The sequence below is a fragment of the Fringilla coelebs genome (assembly GCF_963513975.1).
Source record: "Fringilla coelebs genome assembly, chromosome: 3".
In the NCBI taxonomy this organism is placed as follows: Eukaryota; Metazoa; Chordata; class Aves; order Passeriformes; family Fringillidae; genus Fringilla; species Fringilla coelebs.
In genome coordinates, this window is record NC_140030.1 from 43,635,451 (window position 1) to 43,662,617 (window position 27,167).

Sequence of the window (27,167 nt, forward strand, 5' to 3'; positions counted from 1 at the left end):
TAACCACTGCAGCCAAACAGGGAAACAGGAATACATAGGTTGAGTTTCTAGAGTAAGAGAGTGCCAGTTCTCTAGGAACAACCTGGTAAAAAGAGCTTCTTCCACCAAGAAGACAGAGGAAATCCCAGACAACATCACACAAATTCAGGTTCATGTCTCGTAAGAATGTGCTTTATGCACAATGTGAGCTCATACAGCTCATTTTGATAGTACCTCAGATGTTTCAGAGTAAGGGTCACTAACATCTAGCTTTACAAAATAGAAACAAGTATCAGCAGAATCCCATATCAAATTATAAGGCTATACATTTTACTTTACTTTAACAAAGACATGTTTTTTTTACTACCACCTGCTAAAACCCAATATAATTGAAATCCAGTACAATTCCCTCATTACACATTTCCTCTGAGCTGCAGGCCTACTATGGAGGAGTAGTAGTACAAGCATAAAAAAATCCACAAGGGCTAACTGTGCTGCCCCTTAATGGTGTTTAAGGGCTTGTTTCACAAGCCCACAGCCTAGTGAGCAGAGGGATATGAATCCTACAGGGAGGTAATCTACTCAAGTACTTCACAGCAATCCAAAAGAGTGAACTTCTCCATGGATTCCTTTTTCCATATGTTACTGCTGCATCAATGTTTTTCATCAGTGAAAACATTCAAAGACTTAGCAAACACTGAGAGTTATGTTCTCATATTCTCAGGTTGCTTTTGAAAATAAAGAGCGGCTCACAGCATCTGTACACTATCTGGAGCACTGTCAGTTGCACCTCATAGTTGACACGCTCTCAATACACAATAAATTACTTCTCATAAGAGCTCTGTATTAAAAGATTCTGCTGAAATTCACAATTTAAAAATTTACCACTATGCTTCCACTTTTTCCCAATAAAAGTGGGGGGAAGCCAGCCGGATCTCTAATACTGGTAGGCTTTGCTCAATACTTTGTATGTGACTCAATGCTTGTGCTCCTAGTGACCACACATTTCTCTACATGGTGATCTGAATACCTCCAGCACAGGTAGCATTTTCTACATAAATGCCTGCCATACAGGATCAAGTTATCCTCCTCCCAAGACCCATCTGGCAGACTTTTACCACAAAACATAACAAAGAGAAATTTTCAAATGGAAAATCGGATTAATTGAATACACAGAAGAATGAAAATGCAGATGTACTCTCAACCTATAACTCAGGACAAACTAGGTAGTTATTTACTGGAATACTAGGTTTTTTCCCCTCAAACTTGTCAATGTTTAGCTTGCCAGACACCATATTCCCCCAATATCTTGTGGTTTATCTTTTATTTCTGACAGATTTAGCACACCTTTCAGAACTTTTCCACCCAATTTGTTTTTTCAAAGCTAGTTCTTCACAGCTTCTGATCATAAATATATTTAAAAGTCTAGTCAAGCACAGCAGCTTTAACATTTCATTTTCTTTCTTTCTAGTCCAACTTCAGGATATAAAACACTTCTAAATATTGCCCATCACCTCTATATCCATGACTGTCAGCATTTTATATTGTCATCCATGACCAGATCTTTTCAAGTGGCATATGGACATATTCAATCATACCACGAGCAATGTTTTTTTCGAACTACTAGTCAGCATTCTTCAGTTAATTCTTACCATGAACCTCATATTAAACAAAGACCTCCACTTAAACTTCAGTTGTATTTCACAGTAGAATTATACAGCTGAGTCTGATGGAGTACCCAGCTTTTACAGCTGCACACCTTACCTCCCAAATGCAAGAATTTACCTATGCAATGCCTTCCTCTTTACTCATCTAGAAAGCAAGACCAGTAACCAAATCCATAATCAAACTGCAACACTGAAGCAAAATCTTTTGGCAGATGTCAGAGAGCTTTTTAAGACACAGGGTGCAGGAGATCACTAATCCATGAAGTGACTTTGTCACAGCAGAGAAGTTACCTCAATTCTAGAAAAGAACAGTATCTGAAACAAGGAAAAAACATTAAGCACTTCCCAACCTTGTTCAATTACAGAGAAATTTTGCAGCAAGTTTCCCTAATATGCGATCACACTGAACAGCAATTGGAAGAGCAATACATGGAAAAGTAACAAGCGTAAACCTGGTCAAATTTACTACTCAGAGTTTCTCACTGGTAAGATCTTGTTCGGGTTAGCAGCTTGTTTCAAGCTTAGGAGACAAAATTCAATGATTCTTTTGTATCTTCCATCAGTACAAGAATGTGTTATCATTAGCTAGTGCTTCCACTTTAAAACATCTGGATATGCTGAATCACATAAAGGGAATTCCACGAAAGCAAAGACAGCCCTGTGATTTTCTTGACCTCATAAAGCAATAACATTTCTCTGTAGGCTCAGATCAAGAATACTCACTTTTTTAATCACTTCCCAGCTACATTACAGTGACAACTCTTCAAAATATGTTCAACTAGTACATTGATACAGAAAAATTTAATGAAGCATTACAAAAAGTCAGGTCTTTTTTATCTCCTCCCAAAAGGTGAAAAAGACCATCAAAAGCACATTTTCAAAGAAAGGTCAAAAAAGCAGAAGGAAAGGCAGGACTAAGAGAAAACTGGAAGTCATCCAATTCACTCAGCATTATATCTGATCTCCCACTATCCAGTCTACTGTAAATTCAGGGAAGAACAGACTAAACCAACCACAACTGAAGATAAACTTAACATTGCCAGACCTGTGTGCCCATTCCAAAACAACAATAAGTTCTCATCAGCACTTCTATATTTCTGAGTTTGAAATTTATATCAATCTTTAAAATACCATGGACATAACAGTGGCCCTACTGCAGGGTTGCCTCACTCAAAAAACTTCTAAATAAGTTACAATAATTGCAATAATGATTTTTAAATAATCCTGAAATTTTTGTTTTCTTAGGTAATGCAACAGTAGTATACATTTTGCTTATTTATTTAAAAACATACATATTGTTTTCACACAAGTGTGAAAGAATGATATTTTCTGGGACAACTGTGGCAGTTGTTTAATATAAGTTCACTGCACAAGACTTAAGTGCACAGTAATTTAAGAACATTCTTCAACATACAAAGTCGTTTGGGCATGCAGATAAGTGATTTTACTGATATACCACTTCCTTTGCAAATTGCAGTTGAATGCTTTTGTTTATTTCATACTGACTTCTGAAATGATGTAGAGTTGAAGAGCAGGAAACCTTTCTTTTTTCCTTTTTGGGCTTGGTAGCAGAATATCTCACTGGAGACAGTTCTTGTATCAAGTGTGTTTAACATCTGCTTGTTACTTAATCTGGTATACTTGGATCAATTGTCATTAAAACTGTTAGAAAGTGCTGCCTTTAATAAAATAATTCTTGTGATTTGGGTACCGCTTTGTTTTTTAAAAACAGAATTCTGGTTAAACCCACATTATTGCCCTATTTTGATGAACAATTCCAAAGGACAACTGTTACACTGCACACTGTATAATGCATTACATTTTGTAGAGATTCAAAATGTACAGACTCATTACATTTTGTTCAGACTCAAGCACTAGTTTTATATTCATTATATAAATCAATTTGTTCTTAAAACTATTGTGCTACCAGAAGAACAAACATTTGTGCTTGCATGTTTTTTGTTTTTAACAGTCTCATGATTTTCTTCTTTCCAAGAGAAGAAATTTAAACAAAAACTCAGATACTTCACTAAATAAACAGGAATTAAGAGTATCATCTTCCACATCTTATCAATATAGCTCTGTCTTAAAACCCCTTAGAAGTAACCTGATGAACATATATCATCAAATAATTGCAGTAATTTCAAAATACTGTTTTCACAACACGGTGGAAGAAGCGTAAAAGAAAGAAAAATCCTCAATTACTGGCATCTAAATTTCTTGGTATGAGCTGTGCTGTGTAAGAGTATGGAGCAAGATGGCAGAAGAAAAATTACCCTACAGTTTTTTTTTATTAGGTGCTCTGAAAAATATGGCAGTTGTATATCCAATGAAGACTGAGTGGCACACAGGAAACTAGGGCATCTTTACCAATAGGCAATCTTTGACTTTCTACAGAGAGATTCCTTAACAAACAAACATAAAAATACCAAACACCTTCAGGAACTAAACCTCTAAATGGCAGCTACCTAAAGCATATGTTTGAAAACAGCTATAAATCAGTAACCTTGCAAGGGTAGTAGTGAGCTGATATGTTTAAAAGCACGTAATGAGAAAAACCAAGAACAACTTGGGAAAAGATTTCATGATCACAGTGAGAACAACAAACAGATCAAGAATTCAATTGTTTCCATTTGTCTAGTGAAGCTGGATAAAGCCTACTGATCAGCAGTCCATCTGCGTATCGCCAACTACCATTTTGAAATTACATTAATATAATCAATTATATTAATATCACCACATTTTGATATTACGATACTCTTAATAGAAATAAAAACAAAATTTACCAAGGTCACCGGGTAGCTAAACCTTCCACACCTAATAAACAATCTACTAAATAAGAAATAAACAGAAATCATAACATGAGATGTGCATCAGTGGCTAAATTAATTAATTAAGTGGGGAAAAAAATACAGGAGAAGGAGAGAGGTAGGTTTAACTTAAAAAGGGAACATCAACCAAACTTACTTCCTGTTCATGAGATGTCTGATTAATGAATGCATGCTTTGTGAAATTCATCTCTTTAACGTCTATCTTCCTAACAACATCATATACTTTTCTGACCTTGAACACCTGACTTCTTGGAGTTTTATTTCCATTGTAGCCCATGTCATTTCCATTACTGGGAGAGGATGGGCCAATGCGAAAGACATGGCAAAATATCCTCACGATCCTTAAGAGACTCTTCATTTGAGCTTCATAATTACTTGACAAGCTGAGGGAAAAAAATGGCATGTGTAAGTTTCTTTTCCTAGATGAAACAATTTAGTATAATAAGGAGCAAGCAATGTAATGGTAGGGTCTGGATACATATGTTGGAAAAAACCCCAAAGCTCCAAACCCCAGAAAATTTTAACTTTCATTTCCTGCACCAGCCCCAGAACTCAAATATAAGCATTATCATTTTACTAACATGTAGAGGTAACTTTAACTAGAAGTAAGAACAACAAATTCCAGATCTTTCAAAATACTTCCTTTTTTTTTTTTAATACACTTCTTATGAGCCCCTGGGAGGAAATCCAACTTCCTAAGGATCTCAGTGCATGAAGCAAATCCATACGAAAATGTTTCTCAGCCCAGAAAAGAGAGCATCCAACAGTAAAAGCCTACTGACAGATCAGATATGCTGCCACAGTCCATCCTTACCAGCTGTTATTCTAGATGCCCATTAACTACCTCAACCAGACAAGGGATCAGGACGGTAAGGATGCCGCTTTTCTTTTCAAGAAAAATTTAATCTAAAAGATACTAAACAAAACCACCACTGTCTTATTTATTTATCCAACAAATATACTAAAAGTTCTATGTCTCCTTAATTGAACTGGCAAACACTGAACTCCATACCAAAGCAACGCAAAATATGAGATATTCATTACTTTATGCACAAGCAGAACATTCTCCACCAAACTCAACTAGGTTTTCTTTCTTAAACCCCAAGTAGTAAGAATTCTTCTGTTTTGAATGCATAACGGACTACAAGAAATTAATCCTTTTTCCATCAAAACCTACTAACTTACAAATATTACAGAAGAAAGCACATACTCAAGTCTATCCTTAAAGTACTTGCAACTTAAAAGCATGCTTCCCAGATAGATCAGTAAACAGCAGAAAACTGACATTTTATAGGGTGCTGTAAACATCTGTTGCAATTAATGATCTGTTAATACACCAACCTGAAACACAGTTAGTTGTAACAACTAGCATAGCTTTATGATGATCTCATTCACCCAATAGCATCAGCAAAATACCTATTTGTTTTCAGCACTACATTTTAATAACGAAGAGTTAACTTTTAAAAGCAATGTACTAAGAATTCTATCAAACTACCATACAAAGTACAACTTTCTCGTGACAATTTCTACTTTAACCTGGTGAGTTTTCAGTAAACCAATATAAGAAAGGAACAAAGACAGCAAACAGTACTACAGTAGGAATGTTAAGTTTTTAACCAGGTAAAGAAAATCCCCTGACTGGCAGTCTACAATTGTGTTACCAGAAGCTCTCATCACAGCTAAAAGCTAGCATTTGTAAAATCTTTGCTTTTATACCAAAAGAATCCATGAATAAAAGAAGCTAAGCAAACTTGAGAGGTTAACTATTGAAGAGAAAAAAAAAATTAAAACTTTCTAACATTTCAACTGAGGTTTATCATGTCTCAGCAGCGGTGTTTTCCTGGTGAAATTTCCTGATCTCCAGGATAAGGACACACACATGTAGAAAAAACCTTAGAGGGCTTTTAATAGCTTACTGATGATGTTTGTAAACATTCATCTGGGCCTAACCTGCACCAGCAAGACCAAATCATGTCACACGTCAATTATTTTCTTGGAAAAAGGGAATACTTGGTGAAGATAATGCTAAGTGAAACAGGATCCTTGATTGTACTCAAGGCAGAAGTCTTCAGGCAAAAACTTAGTGGCACTCCTGGATATTTGCTAGAGGCATTACAAGAAACAATTTTAGACACTTTGAACTAAACAACAGACAAACCCAAAAGCAACAGGTTGTGGGTTAATACCCAGGAAATTCATAGAGATGATATTAATTGAGCCATGCAAGAATATCACTATTGGAGGTTTTCATGTGCAAAGTACATTTTACACATTTTTGTTGGAAGAAGGAGAGAGAGGAAAGAGGCCCAAGCTCAGAGTATTCACCAAGTACTACCTTAATCCCCACTGTATTTATAAGAAAGCAACTGAGAAATACTTCTTGAAGTAGAAATTCACTGCTTCTGCCAGGAAACCAAGCTGGAGAGAAAAGACACACAGTCTTTGCAAAACTGTGAAACTGTCTTGGAATTGTTTCTTTTGCTATCACATTTCTGTATTACAAAGTACCAAAGAGAAGCTGGCCAGTAAGAGTCCACAGGACACTCCAAGTCCTGGCATCTCTAGAAATGAGTCCTCATCCAATGCATTGCAACCCTTCGATCCTGTCTTCAGCCTCCACTGGCTCACCCATACACAGCAATACAGGAGCACACAGAGGCTCAAATTCAGAAACGGTACAGGCACAGAGCTACTGTTTCTACAGCCACACTGGCATTGCTCAAATCAGAAGAGCAGTAGCAGTAACAAATCAAATCTAAAGGACAATCAATGTCATTTACCTCTGAAGACACTGAAACAGAAGCAAATACTACCTTGTATGATATAATCCAGCTACCACAACTTCCAATAACATCCCTATACAGAGCAAGTTTGAAACTCTTTCCTGCACTATGGTTTTACACCTTACCACAATTTACTTGTGGCAGATTTATTTGCTCTAAGGAAGTCTGGAGACAAAAAGGAATGTGTTACAAGTTAAGCTGATACACACTGCAACAGCAGAAATTCTTCAGAAAATTATCTTTGCAGCAACAATCTCATTAATGTCTACACACTTTAATCCCTTTAAACACCAAAGTTTAAAGGGATTCAGACCTTTACATTAATTCATCAAAGTGAACAGTCACAAGCATAAGATTTATTAACGATGTAATGAATTTCCTACCATCATCCAGGAGTTCTGACTTGCTATTTACAAGGTCCATTTAAATTTAACATGACTAATGGGAAACAAATATAAAGTATCTAGGAGTAAGAATATGCTATTTATTTTCCATCTCACTGATGGTCTCCTCAGACCCCAGCCCAAGTTTAAAAAAAGCTTCCCAAGTCATAATCCTCAACAACCTATGCTGACATGTTTCTCTGATTACAGAACACTTTCAAAGCTCTCTTTGCCAAAATCCCATCTAAAATATGTTAATAAGGAACATCACTCATGCTTTCAGACCCTTCACTCTTTCAGTAAAGATTTTCTAGTAAAGCATAAAGGCTACACCAAAATCTGTTAGCTGTTGAGAGCAGTAAGATGTTCCAATAAATTGCAGACCAAGTGTTTTGCACAAACCCAAACAGACACCACAAAAACCAAGAAAGCATACCAGGTAAATATGCTTGCCTGTGTCATGCATCTCCCCAAGTTACTGCTGCTGAGACAGCACACTGATAGATGAAATTTTTTATCTCATATATATCAGTAGCCATGAAAGGGGACCAGAGCCAGCAAACATGAGACAGGTGTCTGAACTAACAAAACTCTCCTCAAGCATACTAAGGAACCATGTACAAAAGTAAAAATGTGGACGGGAAGAAAAAGTGAGAAGGGAGAAGGTAAAAAAAAAGAATTATTTGATAGTTGTCTAAAAAGCTTCCCTTCCTAGGGCTGACATACACAAAACTAACCAAACAAAAAATACACTTCCCTGCAACTCAAGCTTCTAGATACCAGCAGCCATACAAGGGCACCAACTTTTTCTCTGGAAGCCTTTGTGAAGACAGTGATCTAAACAGACATTATCATATAAATCAGATTTGAGATCCATCTACTCCAGCATGTGCTGAGCATCAGATAGTTTGAACTATTAAAACTATTAAGTGGCAATAACTGCGGGGTAGTTTATCAGCCTGTGACCTCACACTTACCTGAGCAATTTGTGACCATTTGTTGTAGCAACTTCAGCAAGACTTGTCAAGATTTTAAGATACTGGCTTTCGCTCTGCTGAGACAAGTGTTCCAGAACTTGCCGCAACTGAAGGATTCAAACAAAAACAATTGCATTGTGTCAAGGAGCATCAGATCAACAATAATTTATCAATTATGTAGAACACTATCACCCAAGCATTATAATAATGTATATCTATACTGTACAACCTCTAATCTAGCCTCAGTTAACATTTCATTGTCATTTACAAAGATTACAAACATGCAAAGGTACACATTCTAGTGTCAATGCATGTACTACAGGGTATTTAACATTACAGAATGTTACAAACACTGAATGCTTCACCCTGTATTGTTAATTCATAAGAACAACTTATGGCATTTAAAAGATGAGTCCTGACTTGTAACACATACCCAGTTTCCTTATGTCATCACTTCTAGATAATATAGACTGGTCATTACCCAAGACTAAGCAGAACAGCTCAGACTTGGCCATAGAAAAAAATTTTCAATATATGATCACATTTTGGCAATGAAGCAGAACTATACCACATATTAGCTAATATATTTTGCATACACTCTCATTAAGATGTTGTTTTTGCACACAGCTCCACTATTATTCAGAGAGATGAAAAAATTTTCTCACTTTTTTCCTTCACTTCTACAAGATACATAAGGTCTTTTTGTTCCATTTTTTAATTTTCCCTTTTAATTTAAATAATCTGTAGCATCTCCCCTCACATCTAACATACACTTTGAGAATTCTCACCTGCATCATTTCACTCTGTAAAACTCAACCTTGTCTCAGCAATTTAAACACTGACTTGGAAATCCTCAGTATTATAGTGGAAGTAATGGAGTTATAGGGAAAATGAAAACATCAGAAATCTAGCAAACTAAATTAAGTAATTTTAATTGGTTTTTTTACAGTCTGTAAGGTTGTTTGCAGTCATTTTAAAACAAATAATGTATTAAAAACCCACAGTGAGTTAGATTAACAAGGGGGGAGAGGCATCCCATGCTTCATTTCCCTTACACAATTAAGAAACAAAACTTATTTCCTTGATTTTTCTTTGCTTTAGATTGTACTACCCCACAATAACCAAAGAAGCAAGGTGTAAGAAAATAATTTAAAAAGAAACAGAGTAGTTTCATCTACAGAAATAATAATCAAATGTAATTGTGGCTGCAATCTTTTACACTCTAATTGTACAAGACAACTTCACACAGATGAGTGCTCATACCACATACTTTTAAGTTAATTCTAGATGATTTAGCCTCAAGACACATCCTAGAATGGATGTCTGCAGATAATGACTAAATGAAGGAAAATAGGCCCTGTTACACAAAGTAACTGTATATATAGGATGCTCTAGGAATGCTCTACCAGTACCTTTGTATTGAAGCTTGCAATGTCTGCTCTTTAAACTGTCTCGATCACTTTCCCAAATGTACAAAGTTAGAACACTAAATGAAAACAGATCCTATATTTAATTCCAAATTCTTGTGTTTAAAATTATATGAAGACTGCCCATTTTCCCTGAGGAAAGAAAGATACCTAGTGGTCAACTACTGTGGTACTGATTGCCACTCATATTAAGAACTAAGCTCTCCACCAAACACAGTGAGATCCCTGGCTATAACACACAGAATCCCATATTACCATGTTTTCCCGCAGATCTTCATTCTGTGTCATTTGAATTATTGTCTGGAAAAGCCGAGGATGGTACTGTATTAAGACTTCACAAGTCTCTCCATAACCACCCTAAGAAAACATTTTAATTAAAAGAAACATTAGAATGGAGAGTTAAGACTATTACAAGCAAAAACATCTTTTTTTATTTTTATTAAGGATAACAATTTTTTTTAATGCAGGAGAAATCCTATTCTAAAATAATTTGAAATTAAAAAATGTAGCAAAGTTAGGTATCCCAAAATGTTTGGGAGAAGACAGAATCAATTTTTTTCCAGTATACTGGCTCACATATATCCACTCCCATTTTTCTGTTTTTTAAAACATTTTCCTACTTACCAAAATAAAGGTATAGTTGAAAAGAACTTCAGCCAACAATCACCAGAGATTAAAAACATTGCAATATTTCACTTCTCTTCCTCCTGATGATATCTACTTAATTACACCTAGAATCTAATTCTTCAAAACACTTTCTAAAAGTTCATAGGACACACATCTGACTTGTTCCAGGAAGAAATAGGATAAACCCATGAAAGGTTACTTAACTTTAAAATCAATACACAAGTATAATTCCTTAGACTAACTTCATGCCCTTCTGAAAAAAAATGTTTTCTGGAAAGAAAATAACTTGATTTTGGTGGTTTACTTGTATCAAATCTGCATTTTTAAGCAGACACCTAACTCCTGAATATGCCCCTGAGAAAATGACCGTGTAATGTATTAACGGCTGCAACTTCAGGGACTCCCCTGTGAATGACAGTTGACATTACCTCAGTGAAAACCATACATTAAAAGGATTCATTTAATTGTTTCTGGTACCAAGAAATTAAGTATTAAAAATAAACCCACCCAGAATCTGTAAAAATTAATGAAAGTCAAATCTTCAAGATCAAGGTAATGTTTGCAAGAAGTGTATGAGTCTATAATTTCAGTCTTCTGAAAGCATGTATTGACTTTGAAAAACAAACCTTTCAGCATAGAATAAAACCCACAATGTAAAAAGAAAGAAAACATATTGTTTTCTCCATTCTTACTTGGCATCATGAATTTGTATACTGCATGATCTTGAACACAGTAAGATCATCACTACAAAACAAACACCAGGTGTCACTACTCACACCTAAAAAAGTTAACATAAGGTTTGTGTGTAAAAATGTGCCCTAGAAATTGCAAAACTGGAGACTGAAGCAGGAACTCAAAACATTAATCATAAAAAATAATAACTCTGCCATTAAGCACACACTGGTATAGAATCACAGAATCATTTAGGAAAATACCTTTAAGATCATCAAGACCAAACATATGCCTAGCACCACCCCTATGTATGCTACTAAACCACATCCTCAAGTGCCATATCCACCATTTTTTCAAACACTTTCAGGGATGGAGACTCCACCACTTCCCTGGGCAGTCCTCTCCAATGCTTTACAGCCCTTCCCATGAAGAAATTATTCCTAATATCTAATCTAAACCTCTCCTGCCATATACTGTCTTACAGGTCTGTGGCTGTAGAGTACCTTGAAACTGTTCAGACTCCGTGTGACTTTATGTAGCAAGAAGTAATTCTGCCATAACAAATCAAAAAAAAACCTGAGTTCCACAATCGAGTCAGCAGTGAGACAGACCAGAGCTGAGGACTTACTTGGTTTCTTATATGCAAAAAGAAATACTGTAAGTAACCTAACTGGATCAAGGTCTTACACAAACAGTCTATAAAATAAAGCTTCCCAAGTTAAACATTCCAAAAATATCCCACAGGTACTGGGGACAGCACTCTTGCACAAACACACAACTACTTCAAGTGCAAGTCTTAGGCACAAAGACACCTCAGAAATTAAATAACTTGAGGTTGAAATAGTCTGAAAATACAGAAAAAAAATAGAAAATTTCAATTTTATCCTGACAAACTAATGACATGCACAAAGGTAGTGTGATGTCCACTCACTCCACTGACTTAGTTTTTTCAGCTTTCAGTTCAGTTTTCTAGCCTAATTACTAGCAGAGGTTCACAGGCTTCCATTCAATTGTGTGATTTACACACTGACCTGCAACTGATCTGACAGGAAAAAAGTGTAAGTGTTCACAAATAAAAAAAAAATCACTTTAGGATTTAGAACAAGCAGTAGGTAATGAGGAAATTGTTTTGCAGTTGAAAATGTCACATTACTTGAAAATAGGCAAGAATTTTGTTCCTCATCCAGATATAGAAATATCTTTGAAAAGTAAGAACCATCATCATGCAAGTTTTGTTTGCAATAGCAACATCTCCTCAAGAGAAAAGAAAATCTATTATTTGAGATTTTTTAAAAATCACTCCTTTCTGTATGCCTTTACTTCTTACTTGTTAACAAGTAAGCACCTAAATTGTGTACTACCATTATACCAAGGATTCCAAAACTTTCTAGTCAACTGGAGTTCAGGAAACTCTTTCTCATGATTCTTGCATCTGACTTATGCAAAGTGCAGAAATTATGAACCTGCCTGTAGGATCAATTTCATTATTAAAAATTACATTTTGCACTTGTTTTACCAAATGACTGCCATCTTTCAGAGGTCTTAAGAATAAGAAAAGGTAATAATGATCATGTGACATTGTAGTAAATCAGAGAAATTCACTGGAAAAGTGTTGCTAATTTAATACCTGTACACAGAGATCCAGTGGAGTAACACCGTTCTTGTCTGGTAAATATTTGGCTCCTCTCATCAAAAGAATTTGTGCAGTGTCTCTCTGACCATGGCTATTCAAAAGAGAAAAAACACAGTTAATAGAGCAGTTATGATCTGCGTCATAAATCTGTCTTTATTGAATCTAACAAACAAAACCAATATAAGCTAGAAGAAAATAGTAACTGCAAAAGAGCAGTGCAAAATTCAAGCTATTTATGAAGTCAGAGTCACTCTCCTCAGTCAGAAATGATTCATCTTAGCCTCGCCTCAAATATTTACGAGCTGCATTTCCTGCAAAAAGAGAGCTCTTTCTCAATTTACATTCTAATTTACTTCACAGATGAAGTTATCTTTGCCAAGTTCTTTGCTCACTTCTACCATATTTGGGGGAAAACAATCTAATTGTGCTTTAACCATCAATAAAATATTAGCAAGATATTTTTATTGATAATTCTTTCTTTTGTACAAGAGATAAATATATCACTCAAATGGCTCTAATTTCTATATATAAATGTCTTGCATAGCCTCTAGAAGTGAGAGTTTTACTTTTACATTCAAAGTCTACTCACTAATCTGCTTATAGGCTGTATAGGACCCTCAATTCTCTCAAGTTAAAAATTTCCCAACACGCTAGCATTGCCTAGAAAACAGAAAAAACAACTATTTATACCTCTCAACACTTTTCCAATTCCTTTCTTCAGAAAAAAATGAGAAATTGAGTACCAGTGATCAGAGGTTTACTTCATTAAAAACACATTAAACGATTACTTGAATATTGCCTTCACCAGAATTAAGTGCATATACTGCCAAACATAACAGAAAGTGTCTAAAGGGTGAAATGAAAAACTGATAAAAAAGACATAGCAATTAAGGTATATAAGTTTTTTCAGTGACGTTTTATTCCTCAAGCTAATTTGCAGTACACCTTTACACCAATGGATATGAGTATTTGGCATTCTGGAAGATACAAGAGGCTGCCTGCATCCTCAGCCTGATAGGTGCAGCCTATCAGTTCAGAAAGGGCACAGATAAAGTGACAACTGACAGCTGAGGGGCAAGAGGTAGCTTCACTGATCTCTCAATAACTCACAGATGAGTTCTCCTCACTCCTGTCCTTCCAGCCCAGGAAGCCAACAGGTTAATCTAATGTACCAGACTTTGTCTCAATGCAAATAAACACTAAAGGTCAGAAAGGAGCTAAGACTAATGGTCTACTTGCAGCATCTTCACTGTAATTCTCTAGACTAAGTGCACAATCCAACACTGACAAAACAGGTGCTTCAGACTCAGACTTTGAATACTGATACCCTTCCTGCAGCTATCATCTGCCACTGCTACCACATCCTGCCCTCCCTGTCATCAGGAAGCTACAACCTTTCTTTCCAGGTTTGCTTTAGTACACACCCTGTTCATTCTACCCTGCCAGATGCTCCAGTTGGTAATTTCTAAAGAATATGACTCCTGTACTTGCCACATTCCCTTCCTGTGAAAAACCTCCAAGCCAAGACTGCTTACTTCTTTTAAAGTGTGTACAAATATCAGTCCCTAAATCAAGGACCAAGGCTAGCAGCTATTTATTCTCCACTTCTCTTCTTCTTAACTGCCACAAGTCAACAAACACAAGTCAGCACTCCAGAGACCACAGCTCCCAGAATGTAGCTCTTAGCAGAGCAGCAGGTCAGTCCATTTCTCCTTTTGCTTATAGTAACAGTTAATCTTATGTGAACTATTTAACCTGTAATCAAAGCACAGGGAATGCAAAAATTGTAAATGTTCTAACAAATTGCAGAAATGCTCTAATTAAAACAAAATATCATCATATGTGTTTATCATATGTGTTTAATTTTGAAATATAACTATGAAGACAGAATAATTGATTAAAGCAACAATGTAATTTTAGTTCAATATTGTAACTTTGACACATATATGCACATTTCAAGTATACTGTAATACCATACTGTACATTAAGGAATAGCCAAACTTGCCTTATAAAAGGCTCTGGTTTTAGTCTACTCAAAATAATCTAAGTTGGCAGAATTCATTTTTTCAGAAAAGGGTTCAGCAGTCATCAATTTATGATTCATGCTAGAGCATGTACAGGTATGTGTTTAACATGTCTGTTAGAAAGAGGTACGTAAGCATGCAGTACTAACCTAAGTATTACAATAAGACACTAAACCACACTCAAAAATGAGACAAGATTAAACTCCAGTCAGCTTTTATATTTCCTATATTTTGTAATTTCTAATTAGTTATTGCAAAAGGGGAAAAAAAATATTTCACTTTTAGGCTGGTATTCAAAAGTTAGAAGTATATAACCTGCAAGCAAAATAAAGCGGAGTTGCCCCAGAAACGTTCGGCCTGTTTATGTCTGCACCACTGTCCAGCAAGCACTGCACTGTCTGCAAGAAAACAAAACATCACCTTTAGAAAAACAGCAGTGGAAAACCCTATTGGCTTGCAAATATTTAGTGCATGTCTAAAATATGAAAACACTGAGCAGACTCCCAAACAACTTTTGTTATATTTCAGTCACATAAATTTGCTACATGTATAGGAAACAATTTTTCAGAATTTGGCCTTCCAAAATCCAGCACTGACAAGGACAACAGAAAAGATCTAGGTAGAATTACAATTTATTCTTTTCAGTAGTAAATAGTTCTGGTGGCAATCTGTATAACTCTATAGGGCTCTAATGTATCCAAAATAATACCATGAATAGAAATACTCAGCCCTAATGCAAGGCCAGACATAAAAATTATTCAGACAGATCAATAATGGAAGAGTTTATTTGAGCTTGTTTACTTCTAAAGTTAAACTGTAACTGATCCAACTCTGTTTTCATTTTTTATTCACAGTAAATTAATATTTCAGATTTCAAAATCACATAATAGCTTACACAATTATGAATTAAACATATTCTGAAAAATAAGGCAAAACATTTTCAAACATTTAAAATTACATAAAAACTCGATATTGACAAGCCAATAACAGCACTACAGAAGAGCTAAACAGTATACATCAAGTCATCTCAACTCCCATAGGCACTGCAATCAATCAGCTCCACAAGAATAAATAAGTTGTTCCCATGGAAGTGCATGCAGTCGATACCAAGACACACAACAGCATTCTTCTCACTTGTAGCCATTACCATGTGCATTACTACTCTGAAGTTTATAACAAACTTCTTTATGCCACAACAACTTTGAGGCATTACCAAGGTCTTCACAAATCAACTGTGTTCATACAGTTTAGAAACTTACTGTCTTGTGTCCATTTTGACAAGCTACGTGAAGGGCTGTCTGTCCCATGGCATCTTCAACATCAACATTACTGACGTGCTGAACAAGATCATGAAGCAATTCTGTTCGTCCATTGACAGCCAACCAATGAATCTAAGCACAAAATGATGATACATGTGTTTCCTTTAGCAATGATACGTATATATCCCAAAAAAATTATTTTAAACCTGGCTGTATTATTGTCAACACTTTCACAAAGAGAAGATTTGCATAATATTAAGAGAAGCTTTGAACAATACAATCATATGCTTGGGTATTTTGATCACATCTTTTCATTCTTGATGGCACTGGACACACAGCAATTTGGTTTTATGTGTAAGATGGCAAAAGCTTAAAAACCGAATCCCCAAATTCTTCATTCATTTTATGAACATCATGATAATTAATAGCACTTACTGCAGTCAAGCCTTCATTATTACAAATGTTGACATCTGCACTGTATTCCAGCAGCTTGCTCATACATTTTTTCTGGCTGTTAGCAAAAGAATACATTAAAATTCAGTCAGGGAAAATCACTTACAAAGACTAAAATCTTCTTAGAGCTCCACTAACTCTAATTTATCATTTTTCTAAGCATAACAGGTGGTTCCAATTTATAAGGAGTACAGTACTGAGCATGTGAAAGAGAGAAGTGATCTTCACAGACAGTGCAAGGGTAGCAAACAACAACATAGGGCTAAAATCATAGCTGTTTTTGTGGAAAGTGCAGAAGCACTTAACCACTACTCTAACAGTTTCAGCTCTGCATGAACCACCCTTTCAAGACAAAAAGCATGAGTTCAGCAAACAGAAGTTCATGAAGTTCACCATCGCCTGTACATGTCAGTGGACATGTTCACAGTACGCCAGTAAATCATTACTTAATGAGACAGTCATTGTAAAACTAAGTAAATCCTTGTTAAGTACAAGCACTTTCTTAATAAAAGTAGAGGTATTTTTTCCTAATTCATGTTTTGTTTGGTTTTTTAACATTTTTAATGTTCTAAGTGCTTTACCTTTACAAATTTATTTTGCTTTTCCTTTTTACTTGGCACCTTTCACACCCTTCTTGTACCTCATTTCCATATAACTGTCTCCTGAGTGTATTTCTGCATTTCATTATATACCACTTGCCCACTTCTCTCCTCTCCTACAAACAGACCTCACACATACCCAGAAGCCACTAAACACTACCACCTCCTCACCTGAAGTACCAGCTGTGATACAATTCAGTCATTGTATCACACACATCCTAAAAATAAAAAAGACAACATTACCTTCATAGCTGCATGTTTTCACATATACAATTCCAGAAGCAGGATCTTAAAAAGGTACTTGCTCGCTGGTTTGGAGTTCTTTCTCTGCCTCTCTCCTAACATTGTGCCAGCATTGTATTCCTTTTCTTGCAGGAAAATTTTCTTAGAGACACCATCTCAGAAAAATCAGAAGTCTCTGACCTCCTCCAAGCCCTCCAAAATCTTTTCTTACTCAGCTAACTGGAAGGTGAATGCATCCCTCGTTCAATTACTGTTGTAAGAATAATTATGCCCCCAATTAACAGAAAACACTAAAATGACTGGTACTGGAATTGGTATTTTAGACATGACTTACTATTTATAAAATATTATTCTGTGAATACTCAAAGTAAGGATTTGAACCTCCATGTTCTCGATTTTCAAAAGTGAAAACCAAAAGTCTTCTTTTGAACTATGCAAAAATATTACAGAACATGCCATCTCAAGTGTATTATGCAAAAAATTTTTAAGAGCTTAAGGATTTTAAAAACTTACCCATTCCTTGCTGCTAAATGGAGAGGAGTACATCCTGAGATGTCTTGATAGTTTGGATTTGCTCCTTTTTTTAATAACAGAACAAGGCATTCAACTGATCCACAGCTAAGAAGAAAATAAGAAAGGGAAAAACTGTAACAAGGATATTTACAAATCAGTATTGGTATAAAGACAACAGCAATATTATGCACAGATCACACTCACTAGAACATCTTTACATAAAATTGTTTTACACCCTCATAGTTCAGGCTACAGAAAGCTAAAGGAAAGTCACTTAATGCAGCAAGAAGTGACCAAATACAACTGGTAGCAATGAAAAGATGCCAGCCTTCTCTTTGATTTTAATGACTATAAAACACAACAGTGAGTCTTTAGGACTGTAAATTCTTTAAACTATAAACAAAATTATTTAAGTTTTGCTTTCAATTTCCTCTCACCTCCCTCATCCCTAATCTATTAACAGGACTGAATTTTCCATTACAATTTTTGGGGTTTGTTATGCTTCTGTGTCTGGAAGTTATGTTTAGAAGTTTGAATATCAAGAAAATTCTAAAGCTCGTAAAAATATTTATTTCCTGTACAAATATTTCTTTGCTATCAATTTTGAACCTGTAATAAAGAGCTGAACTCTTTTACTTTACATAATATAGCAGCTCTTCAGGATGACCAATGTCGCTAAGAGGACAGAAACTTTGCATTATATATTTATCTTCCTCCTGAGCTCTTTAAGAGGAAGCGCTGATTGAAAAGATAAACAGAGTACTTTTGTATCTGTTGTGACCAGTTAATCCATTTTTACAAATCTTCCCAGCATCAGAACTGCAACACAACAAACCAGAGAAACTGAAGACTAACTGTACAATATGTTGCAAAACCAGCAGCTTGATGACCCCTTTGTGACCCAATAACTAAGTCAAGATAAAAGACAATTCAGAAACTAAGTGTAATACAACTTCTTGTATCTTTAGAATCAGGAAATACAGTGTATTTTCAAATATACTTCTAAAGCATATGCTAAAAATTTGCTTGCATTTTTGTAAGTACTTCCTTAGGTAAATTTTATATAAGCACTATGTAATTCTTAGATGAAAATTTGGGAAACAGCTATTTTTAATAGTCTGTTTAAGAAGCTGGAATTTCCACCTTAATTGGGACCAAATACTGCTCTATATATGCAATACTACTACTATTTTGATTTGGGGTTTTTTTTTTTTTGCACTTTTTTAACCATTTAAATGTAAGAACTTTCAAGATATTTAAAAGGGGAGATAAATACAGGGCATTCATTCATCAGTTTAAAGATTAGTTTCCTGAAAGGTCATGTCAAACACTATCAGGTTAATTTCTATCTATATGATTGTAACCTGTCTGTTTCTTGGCAGAGTTACATATAAAATAGTCATCCCCATTGAAGAGCTATACAAACAATAAATAATGTAGCTCAAAATCTGCACTTAAGCCCTCTATCCAGGATACAAAACTTATTAGAAGTGAGCTCCTGAGTTATATTCCCTTCAGTTATTACAGTTACACGAAGTACTTTGGAACAGCTGCTTCCCAACAAACATCCAAATGCTTCCCATTGTTTTAAAATACCTCAAGAAGAATCAGCACCTGCAAATGAAGAGTTCCCTACCTCTACAAAGGCAAGAGTAACCCAGCTATACGGGATGCACATCGTGGCTGCATTTTTTAAAAGATTTGAGATTTCACAGAAAGGTAAAAAAGTATCTAGCCAGACTTCCTTCACTGGAATTTGAAAAGCCATTTGATACCAGGTGTAAAATCTGTGCTCTATAGGAGGCAGGTACATTACTAGGAAGAACAAAGAGGATACAAAAAGTGTGAAAACAAAATGTTAACTGACACTACAGAGTTTTCCAGCTTACATTGGTGCCTTAGATTTGTGGCAATATTTTCATTGTTAACTTCTGGACTGGACTCAAGTAAGTCTTACTTTGCTGCAATATGAAGCAAACTTCTCTTCACACGTCCAAAGGCATAATTCACATCAAATTTTGAATTTGACAGCAGCTCTGAGACAGACCTTCAAACAGAAAAATAATTTTTTAATTTCAAAAATAGCTTACACTATCCAAGCAAAGTTTATACTCTAAATTGTACACAAGTACTCTGTTTCTTACTTAATCACTATTTCTTGTCCATCCAACTAATTACAAAGAGATCACATAATTTTTAAGCATTTGCTGATTAAGAATACCTTTTAATTTCTTACTGTACATAAAAAACGAACAGTGACACTGGGAAACTGTTTCAAATGCAAACTAGTAAGAATTAGACCAAACAACCAAATCACTTCTTTACAAATACAAAAAATAAGCACTTCAACAGCTTTGGTTTAAACAAAATATAAATTCACATTTCCCCCTTATCACAATCACCCCAACCACATATCCAACAGTTTTTCCAAACGCAGGCAAAGTTCAGAGGAAAGACTGGTATGTGAAATCATAATGATGAAGTAGAAGGATACAAGTTTAGGATAAAAAATTTAAATAGGACCTTTCAACTTCCAATAATAGGCTGATCACACAATTTAAAACCCTTGCATGGGATCTCAAAAAACTACAGAGCAGAACAAATGTTTATCCTGGCTGGAAAAGCAGCTTTCTCTTTCTGTAAGAGTTACTGCCTGCTTCCCCACAAAATTCATGGAAGCACCACTTAGCTGTCTTTATACAGCCTCCAGGTTCCAAGCACTTTGAGGACAACTCAGTAAGAGAAACAGCTGCTCATCTGAGGAATTCCAGAAGTCTCACTCTCATTGTCCAACTCTTATTCCATGAGTTTCTGAGATGTCTAATGAGACTAAGAGCTTCTATGCTGTCCATAAATACACTCAGAACTAAGACACAGTTACAAAACAACACTATTGTTCTTATCCTAGGACAAATTTCCCTCTGTGCTTCAACAGAACAAATCCCAGTTCCAGTCTATGGCATAAATCAAAACAGGCATGCTGGGATGCACACAGTCACTGACTAACTTTCAAATTAGAACACAAGTCAGCAATTCAGCAGCTGGACTTCTGAGAGTGCCTTAGGAGCTAGGACTTCAGCCAACAGCCTGGGTTTTTCAGACCGTTAAAAAAAAAAAAAAAAGTAAATTCAAAGAAGCTCTCACCTGTGCTGGTCAGCCATAACCATCGGCATCAGTGTATAGACAGCAGTTTCATTATCTGGGAAGAAATTAAATTACTCTGTTACCATAAGGATATATTTTATCTAAACTAAATGTATCTAGCAACATTTATCTACATTTCCAAGTGTCCACTTGAAATAAATAGGTTTTTTTAATCTGTATTAAAAAACACACACGATGTTTCATTAAAAAGAAAAAGCCACCATATTTATTTAGATAAAAGAGAGAATTAACAGAATTGTATTATATGAAATTTCAATGTGGCTTTTTTCTTTTACAAAGTAAAAAATACAGCATTTTCAGTGGAGTGTCAATTTCTTTGAATTGACAATTCTGTTCACTAAATCCAAGTTTTTAAGAGATGTGCATTAAAAAAACCCAAACAAAACAAAACCACTTAACTATTTAATTTTAAAAAGAAGGAAGTTTCCTGTCTTCCAAGGTGACTTCCATAGTCCCGTGACTATGATTTTGTAGTAGTGACTTTTTAAAATTACTTCATAACTATTCCATTTTGTCTCTATACTTGAATACCTGAGTGCAATAAGTTTCATTTCACTTTTTAACCTCTAATCAGTTTCATATTTCACACTTGAAGGCAACAAAAAAAGGCCAGAAGACAAAGATCCATGTCACTGGTGGGAACACACTGACATTCAGCCATACAGACTCTGTCATCACTACTGCTGCAAATGCCAGGGCACTGCATGGGTGTGATGAGCCTGTTTGGTCACTTACAGACTTCCTGAAGAAAAATACTCTTTTTAGAAGATTATTTTGACAAAACTTAAAATCTTTTAACATAGAATAATTATGAATGGTTTTAATGCGCATTATTTTTTTCTTTTATTATGGACAATTATTAAAATTTTTCCCTTCAACAAGCTACCCATTTTTGAGAGTACAATCTCCACAGATTGTTCATGTAGATACCAACTTATGACAGGAGGGGCTATGCTTTCTGAGAACCCAGGTATATGGTTTCAGGATATGGAAATACAGGACTGTTCTCAAAAATTTTTTATTTTCCTCATCACCTGCCTTGATCCAAACTTACAAAGCAACCAGAACAGGAAGAATTAAAACAGTCCCAAACAAGCATAGTATTTCATGTCTTTTACATACCATGCCTCTACATAATCACTACTTCCACTAGGTAGGCAAGGTGGCATCTACTGAATTTTAAATACAGATTCCTCAGAATTCTGAAGTGGAATCCAAGAAGTTGTTATCATGCTGCAGCTATGCTATTTGTTCTACACTGCTCCAAGGTTACTGCTGCTATCAGCTACTTGAAGTTGTATGTCCCTAGCGAACAAAAGAAAGCAGCAACAAAAGAAAACTTCTTTTTAACAATCTATTATTATTACCTTTGAACACTGGACAGAGATAAGTCAAATTCAAATCACATTTCATCAGCTATAAAAATTTTAAAACAAAATTTTTAAAAATCAACATTGCTTATAGAAAACACATGGTGCAAGAGACACAAGCCTCCCAAAACAACAAATTATGATTAAACATTCCAGAGAGTCACCAACCATCACCAAGCTAAAGTCTGAACTCTCTACAAATTGTTTCTTATGGCAGAGTTCTGTGAGCATCAGAAAACTCCATCTCCAACACACACCCCTAAAATTTGACTGCTCGGGGAAGAACAAGAGGGGAGGGAGGGGACACAGAGGGAAAGAATCCTGAAACAAAATTAAATAGATGCTAAATAAATATCAATTGTGGAAATATTTTTCAAAATCTATTGTGGAAAACTTTTTCAAAATCTATCCATGATTAGCTCCTTGTATACACAAACTAAAAAAAAAAAAAAAATCTCGAGCTCTGTTTCAAAGCGCTCTGGGCAGGAAGATAAAGCTTTCCAAATAAAAAAAAAAATTTAAGAACATCAACTAAATTTAAACATTACATCTATATATTTCCACAATCAGGCCCTATACAAGACACCAAAAAAAGGTGAAAAAAACTTTTAAATATATCAGTACACTTAACTGAAATGCTTAATATTGATTCTAACTATATTTAACTATATTGCAAGCGCAGTGATCCAGAAAAAGTCAATAGTTAAATACAAGTGTAGATGGGCCATAACAGGCATTTATGACACAGTTACAAACCAAGCCTTTTGCTATTCTATTAACAGAAATTACACGGTGGAGCACATGCAAATTTTCTCAGAGTTTTTCTGTAAAAAGTAATTAAGAGGGTGTGGGACTAAGGATCTTCTATGCCTGTCTTTGGTGATTATTTTCTCTAGTCATAAAAAACTCCAGCTGACATAAACTACATGACAGCAGGTAGAGAAAAAGCATTATACACCTCATGGACTCACTGAACTTATTTGCTTGCAACTATATAAAGACAAAAAAAAAAAAGGCACACCAAACATAGTGTCACAGCTTTGGGCTGCAAGACCTAGTTTTCAGTCACTGAGCCTTAATAGTAGCATCCAGAAATTTGTGTCAAGCTCTCAAGTGTCCAGAAAGCAATTGCTGAAGGATACTTTGGGAGAGTGATTAAAAAAAAAGTTTTACTTGTAAGCTCAGGGTGTTCACTGGCACTGGACTCAGGTGTTAAGACTTGCTTTAAGGAAAAAAACACTTGAAATTCATCATCTAGAATCCTGCCCTGGCAAGACACACTGACTACTTTATTTCCTCAAAGATACTGTCGTGAAGTTGGCAGAGATCACAATCCTAAAGAAGTGTCAGCACTGTGCACATAATACCCAAGTGGCTATGGCACATGCCATGGAAGTTTAATACTTCCATTTATTGGGATTTACTGCCTTCTTCAGCATAAGTAAAATCAAACATACATCTCCATCTCCTGTGAGAGAACCATGACTCTCACTTTAAGGATGGAGGGGTAAACTATGTATCTTTCAAATTAAATGTCAAATTAAAGTTATTCAAATACAGTGGGGGTAAAGAGGGGGGGGAGTCATAATTCAAGAGGCCAGACACAGCACACAACAAGCCACCAAACTACATATTATCCTAGACCAGTGTGGAATATCCCAAGCTGATCCTGTCAGTACATGTTTGGAACAACATACTACAAGCCAAACCTGCTTCTCAAGAAGAGTTTGGGCAGACCTGCATGAACCTAAGGAACACCAAGGTCAAGAAAGAAGATACCTAACAAACTAAGACGAACTCAAAGTTGGATGGCCATTGAACAGAGACCTTCTTGCAATGCAGTTTGAGACTTCAGTGTGTTAAGCCCATTTATCTCCTTGTATCAGTCCCACTGATTTGTTTCATGCAATTCCTAAGGACCGCATAGAACTAGAATCCTTCTGCACTACAGGATGACAGAAGCACTTGCTCCAAAGGTCTCAGGGCTTGCACTTGCACTACAGGATGACAGAAGTACTCGTTCCAAAGGTCTCAAGGCTTGCACTTGCACTGCCATTCCACAGACATAACTACCTATAAAGCATAAGATAAAAATGCCCAAGATGGAAAGAAAACAGACAAAATTCAGAATCAATTTGCCTACATCAGTACTGAAGCAAATTTAAAGCAGCTCCAACTGACAGGGGTTGTGCAAAGTGCAAAGTGTTATTCATATTAGCATCTCCAATCATTATTTCTGTAAGTCTAAGCTTAAGTTAATAGTATTACATCAATTTTCACTGCTGCCATTCAAAGGCTTACAAGCAGCAGCAAAATCTGCCTGAAACTTGCCTGTCAAGTGAAATTTATGAGCAACTGCACTGCAAGACACTGGACCTGTGACAGGTGACAATAAGTGAAGGGTGCAGTAGCACAGCTCAGCAGGACACCAGGAAGTCCAAACAGGGAATGCACAGAGAAAACAGAATATTATTCCCTCTCCTCCGCCACTGGAGATGAAAGCTGGCAGACAGGCAGCCAAAGACTCATCCAATAAAGTAAACACTGAAGAAAGCACAGTGACAGCACATGACTCACATGAACAGAAATTCTGCACGTCCAAGAGTTTTACAGTTAGTCCTCCCAAAAACTGGACGTGGCTGGGACAAACCACTTGCCGTAAGAGCCTGAAGCTCTGTTTGAAATCCAACCTGATATGGGGGACCAGCACCCATGTGAAGCGGTTTAGAGCCGAAAAAAATTAGGCTGTGACGGGTGACAGTGACAAAAAAAAAAAAAACAACCACGAAGACTTTTCATCACTACTCTGTCATCGACGAGGCACCTGGCGAAGGATTTAGGAGCGAATACAGCCGGCGTCCGGCACCCCGGCCACCCACTCGCCCGGGCTCAGGGCGGCAGCAGCCGGCAGGGATCCCCCGCGCCCCGCCACGGAGGCGGCGAGGCAGCGGGGGAAGGAAGGGGACGCCGCTGCTGCTGTCAGCACCACAAACAAACAGAGCGTGTCAGAGACGGAGTGAGCCCGTTCCCATCCTCCCCAGCCGCCTCAACTCATCCCCGCCGGTTCGGGCGCGGAGGCCGCCTGGACCGACCGCTATGTCAGGGCCCCGCTCCTACCGTCCGGCAGCTCCACGGTGCGGGCGCGGCGCAGGGACCTGGTCAGCCGGTTGAGCTGCTCCATGGCTCTCTCCATCCTCGGAGCGCCCAGCCCGGAGCCGCGGACACCCCCCGCCGCCACCGCCTGCCCTCACTCAGCCCATCGCGGCGCTGGCGGCGCCGAGGCCGCCCAGGCCGCCGCCACCCCGGGATGCTGCGCGCATGCGCGGGGCGGAGCTGGGGGCGGTGGCCAACTCCCTCAGTTTTCTTCTTCCCCAAGGAAGGAAAGGGGTGTGGGCGATGAATTTTCAAATCTCGTATAAAATGGATCTTTAAACATCTGCTTGTGACAAATAAAAATAAAAAAGTGCTGCATTTTGAAGCCGCCCCTGCCGGTGATCCTACCCGGGCGGGCTCAGTTCCCCGGAAGCACGGAAGGGAATGGGGCTGCAAACGCACCTGAGAATCACAGAATCGATCAGGTTGGAAAAGACCTCTGAAAACGTCGAGTCCAGCCTATGACTGAGCACCACCATGTCACCTAGACCGTGGCACCAAGTGCTACACCCAGTCTTTTCTTAAACACCTCCAAGGATGGTGATCCTGCCTCCTCCTTGGGCATCCCATTCCAATGCCTCATCATCCTTTTTGTGAAGAACTTTTCCCTGGTGTCCAGCCCAAACCTACCCTGGTGCAGCTTACCACTATGTCCTCTCGTCCTGTCGCTGGTTGCCTGGGAGAAGAGACCAAGCCCGCCTGGCTGCAGCCTCCTTTCAGGTGATAAGGTCGTCCCAAGCCTCCTTTTCTCCAGGCTAAACACCCCCAGCTCCCTCAGCTGCTGCTCACAGGACTTGTGCTCCAGACCCTTCACCAGCTTCACTGCCCTTCTAGTGCCAGCACAAAATCTACAGACACTTGGAACTGTGCAAGGAAACAACTACAAGCGTGAGCCTGTCAATTCATTTCTTCCTCTAGGACAATAATACATGTTGTCAAGCGTGAAGGAGCATTCAGGGTTGGGTATTTTGGCTTTAGTGATGCTTCAGGTGTTGATGCAATCTTGGCAAACCAGGGGAGTATGGGCTACATAACAATGCTGTTAAGTGAGAATGAAAAAATTATGTAAAAATTGAATGTAAAGAAAACATACCCCAACAAGATTTTATTCATGATCAGCTTCCAAATACAAGAATGTATATGGGAGTCCACAGGTCTCTGTTGTGATCTGGTTCTGTGTAATGCTTTCATTGTTTCATTCTGTAAAATGCTCCAATGACTCTGACTTGGAAAAATGAAGAAAAGCTATCTAAGATTTGAAAAAGGTTCAGAAGGGACGACAAGGACAATCAAGAATCATGGGATAGTGTCATGGTTTGACCCGGAAGAGAGTTTTTTTTTGGAAAGTTATGGTCAAACCAATCAGTGGCCAGATGTGAAATTGGCATTTGGTGTGGCCACTGAGGATT

General features: G+C 37.0%; 1 protein-coding gene across 3 annotated transcripts in view; it reads right to left on the reverse strand.

Moving 5' to 3' along the window:
* The window catches only part of HACE1 (HECT domain and ankyrin repeat containing E3 ubiquitin protein ligase 1), a 49,054-nt gene extending 23,150 nt beyond the window's left edge, over positions 1-25,904 (reverse strand). For 2 of the 3 annotated variants that reach the window (XM_084202695.1, XM_084202693.1), the window contains exons 1-11: positions 25,723-25,904; positions 21,215-21,269; positions 20,028-20,117; positions 18,071-18,202; positions 16,698-16,773; positions 16,263-16,394; positions 15,319-15,401; positions 12,974-13,070; positions 10,303-10,404; positions 8,621-8,727; positions 4,710-4,860 (exon numbers count right to left, since the gene is read on the reverse strand). In XM_084202695.1, the coding sequence (XP_084058821.1) occupies positions 4,710-4,860; positions 8,621-8,727; positions 10,303-10,404; positions 12,974-13,070; positions 15,319-15,401; positions 16,263-16,394; positions 16,698-16,773; positions 18,071-18,202; positions 20,028-20,117; positions 21,215-21,269; positions 25,723-25,798 (1,101 nt within the window). In that variant the 5' untranslated portion in view covers positions 25,799-25,904. The remainder of the gene's footprint in view (positions 1-4,709; positions 4,861-8,620; positions 8,728-10,302; positions 10,405-12,973; positions 13,071-15,318; positions 15,402-16,262; positions 16,395-16,697; positions 16,774-18,070; positions 18,203-20,027; positions 20,118-21,214; positions 21,270-25,722) is intronic. The other variant, XM_084202694.1, reaches the window with a different exon arrangement.
* Positions 25,905-27,167: the final 1,263 nt, after the last annotated feature.